This window comes from Macadamia integrifolia, unplaced genomic scaffold (genome assembly GCF_013358625.1).
Source record: "Macadamia integrifolia cultivar HAES 741 unplaced genomic scaffold, SCU_Mint_v3 scaffold_9A, whole genome shotgun sequence".
NCBI classification, from domain to species: domain Eukaryota; kingdom Viridiplantae; phylum Streptophyta; class Magnoliopsida; order Proteales; family Proteaceae; genus Macadamia; species Macadamia integrifolia.
The window spans coordinates 257,555-272,966 of record NW_024870677.1 but is presented as its reverse complement, the minus strand read 5'-3'; the positions used below and the strand labels follow the sequence as shown (position 1 = coordinate 272,966).

Below are 15,412 nucleotides of genomic sequence, written 5' to 3'. Positions count from 1 at the left end.
GCAATGTTTTAACATGATAGAATTTATAAAATTTTCATAATTGAGAAAAACTCCAGCATTTAAAAGTTGAAAATCGCCCCTATAACCAAAATCCAGTTTTTCTTCTTGGACTGGGGGGTTGACTTTTTATCCTTTTGGAATTTGATTTTTAAACTATTTTTATTGGATTCAAATAGGGGGTATTTGCTTATTTATGAATAATAGCATTTACTTAAATGATATTTGACATAAATAAGTGCCAAAACACAAGGCGGTATGCAGTGCAATAAGGCGACGGTCGCCTAGGCCCCAGGCAAACCGCCTGGACGCCTAGGCATCGCCTAGGTGACGCCTTGACAACTATGGGTAACACGACTGATGAGACGAAGGATGATATGATCACAATTAAGTAATTCCATGGAAAATTGAATTACAGGACCTTCCAGGATCCAAATATAAAATTTCATGCTAAGTAAAACTTATGCCCTTGCCCCAAAGAAAAAGAAGAAAGAAAAACTTCCCAATTAGGGAACAAAAAAAATGGAATGGGTCATGATGAGCATAAATTCAACCCACCACACAAGGGTGACACGTGGCAGGATAGAAGCTGTCGTTAAATGACATCCACGTCATGATTACCATCGGAGTCCCAACTGCCAGGGGAATAACTCCCCACGATCAACAACCAAGATAAATAGAGTAAGGGAGATCCAAGGCAGGTTAAGTCTCATTCACACACTCAAAGCTTGATTACTCTCTAATGCCTGAACTCCTGAAAATGTTTGCCTGAATTTCTAACTAAAGCATTTGGAGAGTCCCCATTGGAGTCCCTGGTCATCTCTTTGATGAACTTGGCTGATTCTTTGCGTGCAGGTCGTACTGAGCTGGAATCTGCTGCAACAGGTCATTATATTAAATCTGGAATAATAATAGGGCTGGATTCATATTAGGCATATTGCGACTCAGTAAGATTCTGGATCTTAACTCGAAAAGTTCTCATTACTGGAAAAAACGAGTGCCTCTGTATCTTTCTAAAAAAGTAAACTAAAAGGTTATGCTTAATATACAATTTGATCCATATCCAATCCATATCTACCATTCATTAGGGTTTTGGACCAGATTCGGATTTGCCATCATGGTTTTGCCTTGGCTCTGGATTTGGATCCTTCTGCAGTAAGAAGAATTCAGATCTACTCATCTACTCCAAATTATACCTGGTTTATGCCCTATGCCCAACTGATCAAGTATGTGTATACTAAGGCCTTATCCAAGCCTCATTAAAAAAAAAAAAAAAAAAAAAAAAAGGGTGAAGATTAAATACTGTTTTCACTCCTCACTCCCTACTATCCTACTTATCAGTAAAAAAGTGGAAATATATAAATAAGCATTGGACAGTGGTGGTAGCGATCACAAATTAGATAATCATGTTTGTGCGTTGGTGTGTCTGTTTGGGTGTGTGTCTATTTTTTATTTTTTATTTCCTAGTTACTTTCTTGAGGAAAGGAGGGTACAAGATTGACATTGTAGTCTCTTGAAGTTCCCTCCTCTCCTCTCTTCTCTACCTTCCATATCCATAAGCAATTAAAGAACATGATACAACCCATCCAAAAAAGAAGAGAAAAACAGAACATGATATTCATTTTAGAACAAGAAAATCAGATTATTTGATAATTAGTTTAATGACTATATAGCTACTAGCATTTCTCTTTTTGGAGGGGGTATGTGTATATGTGAGGCAGACCACCTCAAGGGGAAAACCAAAACAACAAGAAAGCTGGAAGCGGAACCTAGAGGAAGCTAGGATGTTTGGCACTCGTGGAGGAAGCTGTGCATGTGTGTATGCACATGAGAGCAATTTGCATCTGGAAAATTGGATTTAATATCTAATAGTACATGAAAGTTCTCTTTAAGTGTCATCGGTGAGTAGATATTAGAAAATAAAGCTTAGAAAGCATGAGACCATGTTGGTTCCTACAGATGCCATTAGATAGTAGGAGTTATTCAAAACAAAATTAATTATAAGGTGAGGTAATGGTAAATTCAGGGATGGATGTTAACTTACACATGGATCAAAACCATCTTGGAGCTGAAAAGTTTGGGCGGAATAGAACCAGATAATTGGTTCTTGTTAAAATGGCTGCAAGCAAAATCATTCACTTAACATAGAGAAATAATTTGTATGATATTAGCTAGTAGGATCCCTCCAATCGTTAAGGACTAATGATTGCATCTCTCTCCCTCTCAGGAGTTGGGGGCATATAAAGTAAACATAAAACTCACAAGTGCTTTGCCTTTAAGAGGAGGTCCAAGCCTGGGGTCGTAGAGTTTGAAACAGGAAGAGTTCCTGTCAGTTGATTTTCTGCCAGGTCCAGCCAGTAAAGTTTGGAAAGATTTCCTAACGACGGAGGTAGAGCACCACTAAAGTTGTTCGAGTTCAGAGCCCTGAAGAGAAAGTGTTGAACCTAGTAAATTAGAATTTGGTTGCATTGAAAATTATAAAGGACAAAGGAACAATTATTTCTCGAAGTAGGTCTCACAAGAAAGATAACTCTCCCAAATTGCCTAATTCTTTTGGAATGGTGCCAGTGAAGCTGCAGCCAGCCAGGATCCTGAAAGATGAAAAGGAACCAATAAATAAATAAATAGATAAGGAATCAAATCTTTTTGGCAAGATGGGAATGAATCCATGTATCACCCATAACTGGCGCATAGGTTCTTACAGAATGTTAAGCTTTTGGAGATTTCCTATTTGTGGGGAGAGAGTACCCGTGAGGCCTCGGTTGAATGAAAGATCCCTACAATGCATAAAAGTTCAGTGAAGGGCATGCGTCTTCAGAATTGAGTCAAATGGTGGTCAAGACAATAGAGCTTTTAAACAGGCCGTAAAATTTTCTGCTACTTCAATGTTAAAATAAATAACTCACAGGGATATCAATTCCGTGAGTTGCCCAATGTCACCACTACTTAGTGTACCTTTGAGGCCCATAGTCGATAATCCCCTGAGAAACATTAAATATAAATGGAAAGTTCAGTGAGTTTCCCAATGTCGCCCCTACTTAGTGTACCTTTGAGGGCTATAGTCGATAATCCCCTGAGAAACATTGAATATAAATGGAAAGTACGGCACTAAAGCGGATATAAAAGTGGTGCAAATGTCAAGTACATAAAGCACAAAACCTATGAAATCTATTCATCAAAAAAAAAAAACCAACAAAATAAATAAATAAATGCCTCAATTGATGATGATCAATACCATAATCGGAGTTGGGATTATAATGAGGAAATTACAATCATATATAATAAACAATCATAACGATTATGAGATAACAATGTGTAGAAATAGGAAGAGGAGACTCACAAGGCAGTCACCCTGGAATTTGTGCAGGTTACTCCTTCCCACTGTGCTCCACAAGGATCGTCTGACCTCTCCCAGCTTGGTGGCGTGTTTTTCCATTGTTCTTTCAGAGCTCGTAGTACTGCCGCTGCATCAGCACCGATTGTCAATTCCATTAGAATCTCTCTCTCTCTCTTGTGTTATAGAAAAGGAAAAATAAAAGGGAAAAAGGCAAATTTGCCAAAGTAAAATTTTTTTCTTCTATAACCATAGTAAGTTCGGGAATGGAAATAAAATTGATAAGGATATGTACGGCAAGTAAACGGACTAGACGGCAATAATATTTTTCAAAAATCCGATGCAATGAAAAATCATGAACGACAATGATACGGTACGTGTTTAATACGGTGCTCTGGGCATATATTCATTATGCAATTGACATGTACACCACCTAATAAACAAAATAATAGTATGCAATTGTGCATCCTTTTAGATTCTACATGCGCTTTTCCCTATCCTAGTGCAAGAAGAGAAATATAAGATACTTGCTGGCTGCTTCTATGTTTGTAGGAGGGTATTTTAAGTCTTTAAGCTTCAACAATTCAGATCTTAATGAAGTGCTTTCTCATCATTCGCCATGGAATCATGAGATTATTGGTTAAACCATACACTGATTTTCTGGGATTATTCCAAGCTGATGCTAATGATTTTGAGAAGGCATCTATCAATATTCAAAAAATCAAATTTAACCTCCATATTTATCTGTGTAACCAAATCAAAGGGGCTTCTTTATTCCTAATAATCCAAAGCCTCAATTTCTAATTCGTACACGAAAGTAAAATATACAATAATCGACAGTTATCGATTCAATCGAAATTAATGCAATTTCGGAAATAGTAGTAAAGTACCTTTTGGCTCTCTATATACGAAGATCACAGATCCATATAAAGGAGCAAGGGTCTACCATTTCGAGGATTGAAAAGCCTCTTCCTGAATCAGGATTGAAGGCGAGAATCGATTTGAAACCATATTTTTCGAGAATGTCGGAGACCTCAACTGGTTCTGATCCCAACCTCCAAGGCTGGATTTGAAGACGTCGATGAGGCTTTTGCCTCGTCCAAAGAGGCAGATTGCCACCACTGGAATTTTGGTCCTGACGTTTCGGGGAGGGTTGTTAGGTTTATTGCAGCTCTTCTCGTTCTCCATTCTCTGCTTTCTCTCTCCTTCCTTCGTTCCAATCAGCGATGATACTGATTTAGAGTAGCATGAGGCATGACTTCAGACGGAGAAGAAGAAGGGGGAAGGGGGAAGGGGGAAGGGGGAAGGTTAAGGTTTCCAAAACCAGAGAGAAGAACTTCATCGATTGATTTCTTCCGTTTTTGTTCTTCGTTTTCGTTCAAGACAAGAGTCACAGGACTGATAGTAACCCATAAAAAACATGACGATTTCCCATTATTAAATTCCATATGTATAATGTAATCATGAACCGGACCAGATCAAACTCGATAATAGTCCGATTACAAACTCGTAGGCCTAAAACTTCATAAACGGAGAGCTAATTGGGCTATATAACAATGTTTCCAGCCATAGCCCATAGCCACCCTTTGATTGGTTCAGACTTCTGATCAGACCCTTATGGTCATCAATTCTGACCCCGATCGCCTCCTCTTGAGCTCAATGATCCCGAATAAGGTGGCTATAGGCTTGCGATCGTAACATTGCTTACTTCCACACGGTCGTTGTCTCTCACCGACAGTTTAACTACATCTCTATCTTGCCTTACGAATGAGTCTAGTCAATGTCTAACCACTGATTTAGGCTTGGGTAGACATGTTTTAGCCCATTTTTAATCCTCTTTTCTCCTCGTCTAATCCAATCGACATTCAGGATTATCTTCCTGATCTTCCTCCTAAGAACTCTAATCAACAGAATTCCAATCTATGCTGCCCTTTTCAGCTTTGAAAACTGAAGCAGCAATTTTCCAAATTGAAATTTTTTTTAAGCAAATTGGAATATCCTTGGAAATGAATGATGAGAGTGCTGTAACTTGTGACTTTGTAGAAGAGATACATATTTGGCCTGGAAAACGAAAGCCCACCCTGTTTTTTTTTTTAGGTTGGGGTATGATTTACAACCCACTGGCTAGGCCAGAATTGGGCTAGGGACATGAAATCCTAGCCGGAGGTCTGTAGGATTGGACCATTGCTGAGACATCATGGTCACCACGACCCAGCACAAACCTACCCTGATTTTATATTGGTTTTGAGTGTACCATATATATATGCGCCATATCCATGCTATTTACGACACGTGGGATAATTTGTGTGAATGATTTAAGTATATCTGACCAATAGTCAAATCGAAATGATAGAACAGTTGACTGTCCTACAATTGGGAAAACCCAACTGAGCATTTCGTATACTACGCTGGGCCTCAAATTTCAAATACCCGGCCAAGCTTATTCAACCTACATCCAAGCAGGGTTATAGGTATTGCTAACCCAAAAATAAAAAAAAGCAGGGTTATAGATATCAGTAACAGTTTCTGTCTCAGTCTCGGCTGATAATGATTCAGATCAGAGGGAATTGAGCCGTATCAGGGTGGCATCGGGTGTAATTTCAAAACTGATCTAAGTTTTTGCTGATATCTAATGATACGAATACATATAGGGTGATATGATAAAAAAAAAAAAAATGTATTTAGAGTCTCCTTTCAGAAAAAAAATGTTTTGAGTGGAGGCTGGGCTGGGCTTAGGTAGATTCATATAAGCCCACCCCACGCACCCAAATTTGTTATGTGCACTTCCAACTATACATGAGCTAACTTTTTAGACACTCTCTCACCTTTGAATTGTCTGGGGTTGTAGGGAAAACATAGGGTGTATTTGAATCAAGCATGTTGCTAATTTTTTTTTTTTAAATCAAAATAAATAAATAAGTTGGATCCCATTGCATCAGCGTACAATTTCTCCCCTGTCCATATGTTAGGTTTTAGTTTAATTGGAGTTGGCCAAGTGAAAGATTAAGCATTCAACAATCCAGGGCTACCAAGAGAAGTCTAGAGTCTATGAAACTGATCCTCTCTACACCCCTTATGCAGCAGAGGTACCAATGAGGGTTCCCTCTTCTGATTTCTCTCATGTTTCTCTTATTATCTCCTCACTGGTACCTCTGCTGCAGCACTAGGGGTGTTGCAGAGGATTCAAATCCTAAAGTCTAGACTATAAAAAGGTGTAAGACAATGGTTGAAAGGTAAATGATTGAATTTAAGTTAAATATAAAATTGAGTTTATATATGAAATTCAACAAGATAGCACCCATGAATAAAGAGTTGCCTAAACTCTCTTATCAAAATCTACGGTTCAGTTCTGCAAGTATTATCAATATTCTTTTATAAAAAAATTTAAAAAATAATTATAATAACACTCAATACAGAGGATTTTTTTCTATCAAAAAAATAAAATATATATATATAGAGAAAAAGGAATTTTAAAAGGAATATTTACTCACCGTCTCGGGAGTCGGTAGAGGTAGAGGCCACGTGAATTCCTCCTGTACAGCACACCAGAAACAGCAGCAATTGGATTCCCATGGAAAATCTCCTCTTCCCTCTCACTTCGCCTTAACAAAATGCGATTTGGTCCCAAAAATAAAAGAAGAATGGTGTTGGATTTTCTGATCAGACGCCGCTCTTCATGAGTACAGCAGATCAAATTTCCACTCTTCGGGGGTATATATGTTTAGGAGCGCCTGTGGTACCCTGGCAATAGCAAAAGCCTTCTTCGGTCCTTCCTCTAATTCAAGCCTCCGTTGCATGTTTGGTGGGATATTGGGTTCTTACTAATGTCGATGAACTGCTGAAGTAAAATGATTCGCAGAAAATATTAAATGATGATGGCTGTTGTCATGAGTAACGGACAGCGAGCAAGAGAGAGAGAGAACGTACGCTTTTTCATTATGTTCTTTTGCCTTGTCTTAGAAGTCAATCAAGCTTTGCTGCTCCCTGCTGTTGCCACTTGGCCGTGGAAGCGTCGTTGAATATTAGCCGTCGGATGTAAAAAAAAGGTAATTTATTTGGTTGCGGAATAAGCCATTAACGTGCTACAGTTTCCTCGGCCAGCCCTACCTCTTTATTGACTTCAATAAATTTCAAAGATTAAATCATATTTTAGGAGAACCAAGCAAAAGAAGAACTAGGAAGCCGTGTTTCTGAAGTTTTTTACTTTTTTTTTTTTTTTCCCAGTTGAAAGTGTTTCTGAAGTTTTGAGTCTTCCAGTAATGGAATTGGAACTGATTCAGCAAGGGAAGGTAGTGTTTTGGCGTGAAAGATAGTATGGCAGAAGTTGCAAACGAGATTCTCTGGAAAAAAAAAAAAAAAAAAAAGATTCTGGGAAAAAGGAAAAATGAAGAGATTGCAATCGAGAACTAAAAGTAATCAATCACCTGCGCCTGCGAGGGCAGGCGGGGTTTCCAAGTAACATACCCACTTTTCCAAGTATATGCAATGTACGCACCCGCAGGAACTGCAATGTTGTCGTAATCCTAAGGAAAATAATCACTTCACCAGCGGGTGGGGTAGTTAACCGTTCAGCCAATCAAAAAAAATTATTTTATTGCTATTAAATACAGCCAATCCTTGTTTTTTAATGAAAAAAGTTCAGCCCATTATATAAAAGTCAGTACAAGAACGGAAAATTATGGATGCATCATGCATCTGTTAGTTAGTACCCATGCTTGGTCGGTTACAAAGACTTTGTTTTTTGTTACCGAATTTTTTAACTTACCCCTAATATTATGAGGTGGCAATAATATAAGTGCTAAAGATGGAATTTTACCCATCGAGGACTCGCTTCCCCTCCCATCCATATTCTCCCCTCTTCTGCAACTCACGGCTCCTCTGCCTAGGCAGCAAGCATTTGTGGCCTTGAAGCGACAACGCCATTAGCTAAGTACAAGCTCCACTGGGCACCATATTCAAATAAAAATTTGAATCAACCATGTCACATTTTTCTTTTACGAATTCATGTTTCACAAATTCAGATTTTAGAGGAATCGTTTGATTGCATATAACAAATACTAAACTCCTCCGGCACCAAAACTCTTAAGAGAGTCTTAACTCGCAAATGTTATGAAACGTATCTCCATGTACAAGCTCTCCTTTCCTTGTTGCATCCTTCAATGTATTCAAGCTTAGCGGTATGAACTATGGTCTATGCCCCTCTCTCTAAAGAAAAAAAATTAAGAGGAAAAGAAGACTAGGGGCGGTGATCCCCTTCTCCCTAAGAATTTTTTTTCTCTTGGAAAAGGGACTAAGGAAGCATGGGCTGTCACAGAGTTTCGTTTTTTGTGCGAGATTGATATGCATGCAACAAAGATGATAGATGAAAGAAGGAAAGAGGAAGAGATAAAATATGAATTAAAAAAATAAAATAAGAAGAGGGATAGATAAGTCAGTTTACTGACCAAGTTTGGAGTTTCAGCTAATTGGGAGGTAATCCATCTTTTGGCCTTATCGAGTAAGTCATGATCTCCTTTTTCTCAAAATAGAGAAAATATAGGAAACATTTTTTGTCAATACGAATCTTGCGTCTTTCATTCAACTTCTACCACAATATATAGATTACATAGTTACATAACTTACTCTCTATGAATCCACAACTCCCACCCTATAACTACTCCTATAACTTCTCTCTTATTCCACTAATGATAACTCTCATAATTTCTACAATCCATTAATAAAACAATAAAAATATAATAATCAATACAAACTCAATAACTATGCTCGGGAGAGAGTGTTAGAGCAAACAGCTAGTGAAACTAGCCCTGGTCTCCTAGAGCGCATCATTGGCACCCGCAGCCAAGTGGATTTTTGGCATAATGCATTCATGGATTGATGCTGGAATTTGACACCAGCAACCCAATTCCCTTTAACCTGGCTGCGGGGGGATGCAATATGTGATCACTCTTAATAGAATAAGAATTGCCTACCACCTCTTTGGTACTTCTTCATCCTCACAAAGTTCAGATTCTACTCAACATCCCATTAGAAATTCAAGATTTTTTTTTTGTCAATTTCTTTTAACATCCCCATTCCACATTCTTTTTTCTTAGTCAGGGTTCTAGGCCAATCTCTCTTGTGCTTCTATTTCTTCTATAAGGGGATTGGGTCAATCAAGCCTCTATACTAAGGAAAGGGGCCGATGAGAAAACGAAAAGAGAAGAAAGGAGGAGGGGGTGAGGGGCATTAAAATTACAAAAATAACCACATTTCGAGGGGCTTAAGTGATGTAACTGCCATAACCAAGTTAGTTGCAAAAAGATTATCCCTAAAATTATAAGAACATTTTCTTTTTTTGTGAGAAAAGAAAATATTATTATTATTATTATTATTATTATTTGGATGAAGCATAAACTTGTGTTAAACAAGAAAGCATATTACATATTCAGACAGTCAGAAGAATATAAAAGGAGTTAACACCCCTATCCTAGCACTATAAGCCATCTCCACCAAAAATAACGAGAGGATTAGAGTTAGTACATTTACATACATAGGTTAAGGAACCAAAAGTAGCAAAGATTTCCCAAAAGATATGAAATGAAAGAAGCGGCCAAGACACATTGGAAGGCTGCAGAATATGTTGAAGTAAATCCTTGGATGAGAACCATACTTCACCGATAGTCCACCCCTTAGACGTCGCCAGCCGTAAACCCTGAAGTATGCAAAAAGCTTATGTCTCCACTGTGGAGGTAGTATTAGAAGTCCCTACCTGAAATTGCCCTTTAAGAAAAATACCTAAAGCCTATCCTGAAGATTTTTCCAAACCATTAGTAACACCCACACAAACTAATATGCGATTGTTCAAAAAAGGGGGAGGTGGATAACGTGCTAAGATGTCTGCAGGATCATTTGCAATTGGGTGCACAAAATCAATAGGATTAGCAAAAGGAAATAATTCTAAAACAGAAATCCAACAATTAATATCACGCATGATAACTTCCGGGTTGGGTTTGGATTTTTGAGTGAGAACATTATTTCTATGCATCCAAATGAAATAAGCTGTAATAGACAACGCTAAAGCACCAATGCCGATCCAATTTTAAATGATTCAAATAGATGAAGATATGCTGGACCACATCCAAACAACTATGCAACTTAAGACATTTTGGTCTCAAGCCAAGAGTGCCATTAGCCCATATTCTGTCAACAAAGTCACAGAAACAAAAAAGAACAAGTGAGAATCTTATTCAATATTTGTTCCACAAAACAAGCAAGTAGTATCAATCGGTATCTATTTGCCTAATCTTTCTCTTACCAGAGTGCCATTCACCATTATTCTCCAAAAAAAGATTTTAAATTTTGAGTGGATGCGAAGTTTCCAAAGAAAGTTCCACCAATTTCGAAAAATTTGGTTCGAAGAAGAATACCAACATCATGGTGTTGATCATTAAGAAGAAAATTTGCAACACTTCTAGTGGAAAACGATCCATTAGAAGATAATTTGCACCACTATTTATCATGTTGAAAACAAATAGGGGTCTTGAGAATTTCATCAACAACAAAGGAAAGCACCAAATTAGAAAGAAAGACAACATTCCATCGATTATTAGAAAACGCATGATTGTTAACAGTGAAATTTGGGTGTGATAAAGGTAAGATTACTCGTACTTGTTGTGTGACATCCAAGAATAAAGCAAATACCAGACCCGCCTCAGAAATCAGTGAGGTATCCCCACCAAGACTACTGCAAATACCAAGGAGTTTGAGAGATAGGTGAGAGTATGTAAACTTTAATCCCACATCGCTTAAGGAGAGATTTCTGGGCTAGTTAATAATCTCTAGCCTCCTTAACATGGCACAATGCATTTTAAAGTCTTGAGGCCCATGGACCAAAGAAAACAATATTGTGCAAAAAATGGGGCCAGGGCATTACAAACGGTATCAAAGCAGACCCTGACAGTGTATGAGACCATAATGAGGACGTTGTGCCCAAAGTGGAGAAGTTGTGACACCCAAGTATACGACAAGTACTAGACCCACCTGGGAGATCGGTTAAGTGCCCCCACCACACAACGCGTTTTAAAACCTTGAAGCCCATGTGCCAAAGAGAACAATATTGTGCAAAATTAATGGGGCCTAAGCGATAGATGATCTAGAAAATAAGGAACAAGGATCAAACCAGAAATAAGTTGAGAATGGTAAAATAGGGAGATATGAGAAAAATATTTCGCCTTAAGAATCTTAGCCCACAGAGAGGAATTCTCCGTTAGCAACCACCATCCAAGCTTACTGAGCAGGGCTTTGTTTTGGGTATTGTTTTGGGTATGAGCACTCTCAACCCCAGACCTCCAGAGAGGGTAGGAGAGCAAATTTTCTTCCAAAAGATGAGCTGAAATTTCCTAGAAGAAGAATTTGATCCATTCAAAAAACGAGAACATATCGAGTCAACATTTTGACAAGTCTTTTTTCGGGAGAGCAAAGCATGACATTACATAGTTAGGCATCGAGTAAAGAACATATTGGATTAAAATTTGTCTACCCGCAAATGATAGAAGGTTAGATTTCCAAGTAGATAACCTTTTTTCAACTCTGTTCACGATACTCTGATAACCCAACACATAAGATTGGGGAAGGAAGAGTTTTGTACCTAGGAAAAGAAAATAATAGTTAATGAAATAGAAAGACATTGTCTATCTAGGATATGTTTGGTAGCCAAGAGAAGAAAGGAAATGAAAAGAAAAAAGAATCTAGAAGAGAGGAGAAAAAAAAAATTGAAAAGAAAATAAAATAAAATTATGAGTGTTTGACTACCAATAGAAGAAAAGAAAAGAAAAAGACAAGATTTTATTTTATTATTTTATTATTTATTTATTTTTTGCATAAAAGCAAACTTCACTATTTCAAAGATGAATTTAGAAATTCAAAAAAAAATCTTCTCTTGATTCAGGAAATACTAAACACAATAAGAATTTCTTAAACCAAGAAAGAAAATAGTACAATTTTTATACTTTTTTTTTTCCCCTCTTGGCTATCAAACATAGCCTTAGAAAAAAACAAAATGAAAAAAGAACCTAGAAATGTATATGAGCACATCTAGCACCTTGTCCCATTACATTGTGATCACCAAGAAGGTATCACACAAATGAATGAATCTAGAGCTCATCAGAAAAACAACCATATAGGGTGAAATAGGTACAATATCTTTTTGGTTTTTTGGTACAAGGAAGTACTGATCCTATGCTCTGTTGCACCCACTGCTATAGTTGCATCTGATGATAATTTATCCAATTTCTTGACAATGGGCTTGCCACAAATTGTATTAAATTCAATAATTAAATAATTTATCTTATTACACGGGCTATGGTTGTCTTGAAGTTTTTACATAACAATGTTCATGATTAGGGACAAAATTGGGCATTTTTAGAAACTATCATTACAGTCAGTTTGTAATCTAAAATGATGATTCTGAAAATGCTAGTTAAATGTACATACGTGCGTATAATATATACGATCGCTTGGGCATCTCATAATGGCAATTGTTCAGAGACTCCAAAAGAAAAAAAGAAAAATTCAGATATCATGGTTTGCCTTTCCTGTATATACTTACACTCGTTTCGTCAGTCTTATGAAAAGATATACACTCTACCTACAAAGGAAAAAATGACGAGATATACATTTTCATCAAAAAAAAAAAGACGAGATATACATTATGAATTATGATGAGACGTAACAAACAGGCTGAGAGGGTACAAGGCGGGAACGCATGCCAAGTAGACAGCATCAACATTTTCTATCACATGACAGGTCAAGTAGGGCCTGAATTTTATGGACAAGTAAGCCTCACCCTCTCCTACTTATGCACCAACTTCTAAAATGGTTTGCAAACCACATTATTTACCGAACTATGTACCATCCTGCATTTCATACTGCATGCTTTAGATTCTTAATAAATAATATATTATCGATATTTGACTCTCGTTCTGCCCTGTTGCACCTTAGATGAGGCTTCAGCCCAATTAGAATTATCCAAGTAGCTAAACAAACAAATAAAAATTCAGGAGCACAGGGATGAGCAGAATACCAACGAGGTGCATAAACATATATGAGAGGGTAGCCATTACATGATAGGGTTGAATTAAAAGCTTAATATTGACAAATGGCCAATCCAGACCCATTCCTAGATATCCGGAAGAATTGGACATGGTTGCAAAACATGTCACGCAAACACATTTTATGTATCAACTCCCATCGACGATTAACTATTTTGAAAGAGCTTGTATTAATACTAAGCAAGCCTCCTCGAACAATAATTTCAGAATAACACCTTTGCCTTGCATTTGCCAAGAATCTTTTTGAATGAAAGGCAGAAAATATGTTTGAACAAATCTTATTGTGCTTAGCATCCTACACGGGGTACACAAGCCTATACGTGCTGAGTATCCTCAACAAATGACTAGGAATATCGGCGTATTTTTTATGCAATATTTCTAACAGGGATTAAGTTTCCCTTCATCCATATAGGAGAGGAATAACTTCCCCAATATTAATTTGACCCATGATTGTAGTCATGTGCCATCATTACATTACAACAAATTCAACCTTATACCACCTTAAAGAGGACGGCTACATGGATCCAACAGAAAAAAAAAAATGTAGAGATCAGAGATGAAAGAGGAAAAAGGCCCAGCCCAACAAGTCAAGAGAATCTAACCTAAATAGGATCGGTACATGTCCCATCATTACATTCTCCACCCAATATTTACGAAGTTGAAAGTATTAACGGGTTGTAGAGATGAAATTCCTCTTCACCACTGGGGTAGAGGAACTTGGTCTTTAAAAACAATTACAGATGATCGAAGGAGAGGAAAAAGGACGAAACCACAATAAAATAGAAAGGCAAAAGGGAAGAAGAAAGAAGAGAACTTGAAAAACAAAAGGCCACCTGCATTTGGGTCTTAGGAACAATAAACCCCAGCTGTTTATACCCCTAATTGCACTCCAACAAAAGAGTGGACGACCTTAGTGAGTTTGCGTATTCACCCTTGAGGGTTTGCAAATATGGAAATATGCTGGTTGCATGAGGTCCATAATGCATTGAAAATATTTTTTCTAGTCGATCTATGGTTTCCACAACAGTAGACTCACCCATGGATAGTTGAATAGATGCAAGCTTAACCAACTCATTCCCGATGACAATGTGGTTGGCGGTATAAAGCTTCTCCAAGATCTGGCAACTCAAACATGTAAATTCAGTCAGACTTGATTACTCTTACATTATATTAAGCTAATAGCTACTGAAATCAAAAGATTACCAAAACCCAACATCCAACCATGAAAGCAAGGAAGACGACATTAAAGGCATGTAAGGAGGAACAGAAACAATTTCACCGGAAAAAAAAAAAGGAACAGAAACAAGAATGTTGCAAGTTGAACTTCATAAGAGATGAGAAGGTTTCCAGAAAATCCAAATAATGGTAGAAACTTCCAATGAGAAGTTTTCAAATTCTTCAGGACACTGTTCTTGGACCCAAAAAAATGCAAGTTCCAACCAAATCCAATATCCACCAAACTCGAGTGTTTCCCAACATGTGAGTGCTTCACTGCATCTCATCCAATTTTGGACAGCAACTTTTTCATTTGAAATAGATTGATGGAAAGATTACCGAGAATTTTGTATATGGATAAACAGTACAACTAGGAGGCAGCGAAGCTTTGAGAATTCTGGCCATAGTTGTCAAGGCGTCGCCTAGGCGTCCAAGCGGTTTTTTAGGGCCACGGCGAGGGACGCCATTGTTGAAGTATAAAAGGCGATCGCCTTTGGTATAAAGGCGTCCAAAAGGCGTCGCCTTTATACCAAAGGCGACCGCCTTGGTTTTTTTTTTTTTTTTTTTTTTAACTTTCACTTAATTATTTGTTTTTTATATTCTAATTCTTAATTTTTCATTTGATGAAGTACAGGTTTTTAAATGGTGTGAGATGCATGGAATCATTTTACTTTCAAGTGAACAAAAAAAAAAAAAAAAAAAGGTTTGGTGGGGGGGGGAAATATAACATGCAAGGTTTTTGTTAAAACCCTCCATGTTTCTCTGGTTCTCTCTACCG

General features: G+C 37.5%; 2 protein-coding genes across 15 annotated transcripts in view; both read right to left on the bottom strand.

Moving 5' to 3' along the window:
* Positions 1-7,175, bottom strand: part of LOC122071814 (leucine-rich repeat receptor protein kinase HPCA1) — a 12,067-nt gene extending 4,892 nt beyond the window's left edge. For 2 of the 5 annotated variants that reach the window (XM_042636234.1, XM_042636232.1), the window contains exons 1-7: positions 6,823-7,175; positions 3,338-3,461; positions 2,904-2,978; positions 2,700-2,774; positions 2,517-2,588; positions 2,260-2,421; positions 2,042-2,116 (exon numbers count right to left, since the gene is read on the bottom strand). In XM_042636234.1, the coding sequence (XP_042492168.1) occupies positions 2,042-2,116; positions 2,260-2,421; positions 2,517-2,588; positions 2,700-2,774; positions 2,904-2,978; positions 3,338-3,461; positions 6,823-6,904 (665 nt within the window). In that variant the 5' untranslated portion in view covers positions 6,905-7,175. Of the gene's footprint in view, positions 1-2,041; positions 2,117-2,259; positions 2,422-2,516; positions 2,589-2,699; positions 2,775-2,903; positions 2,979-3,337; positions 3,462-4,221; positions 4,679-6,822 lie in introns of those variants that run through there. The other 3 variants (XM_042636235.1, XM_042636236.1, XM_042636237.1) reach the window with 3 other exon arrangements.
* A 2,495-nt stretch (positions 7,176-9,670) lies between these two features.
* The window catches only part of LOC122071808 (histone-lysine N-methyltransferase SMYD3), a 126,939-nt gene continuing 121,197 nt past the window's right edge, over positions 9,671-15,412 (bottom strand). For 5 of the 10 annotated variants that reach the window (XM_042636229.1, XM_042636219.1, XM_042636221.1 and 2 more), the window contains one exon: positions 13,684-14,537. In XM_042636229.1, coding sequence (XP_042492163.1) covers positions 14,298-14,537 — 240 coding nt within the window. In that variant the 3' untranslated portion in view covers positions 13,684-14,297. The other 5 variants (XR_006138286.1, XM_042636226.1, XM_042636225.1 and 2 more) reach the window with 5 other exon arrangements.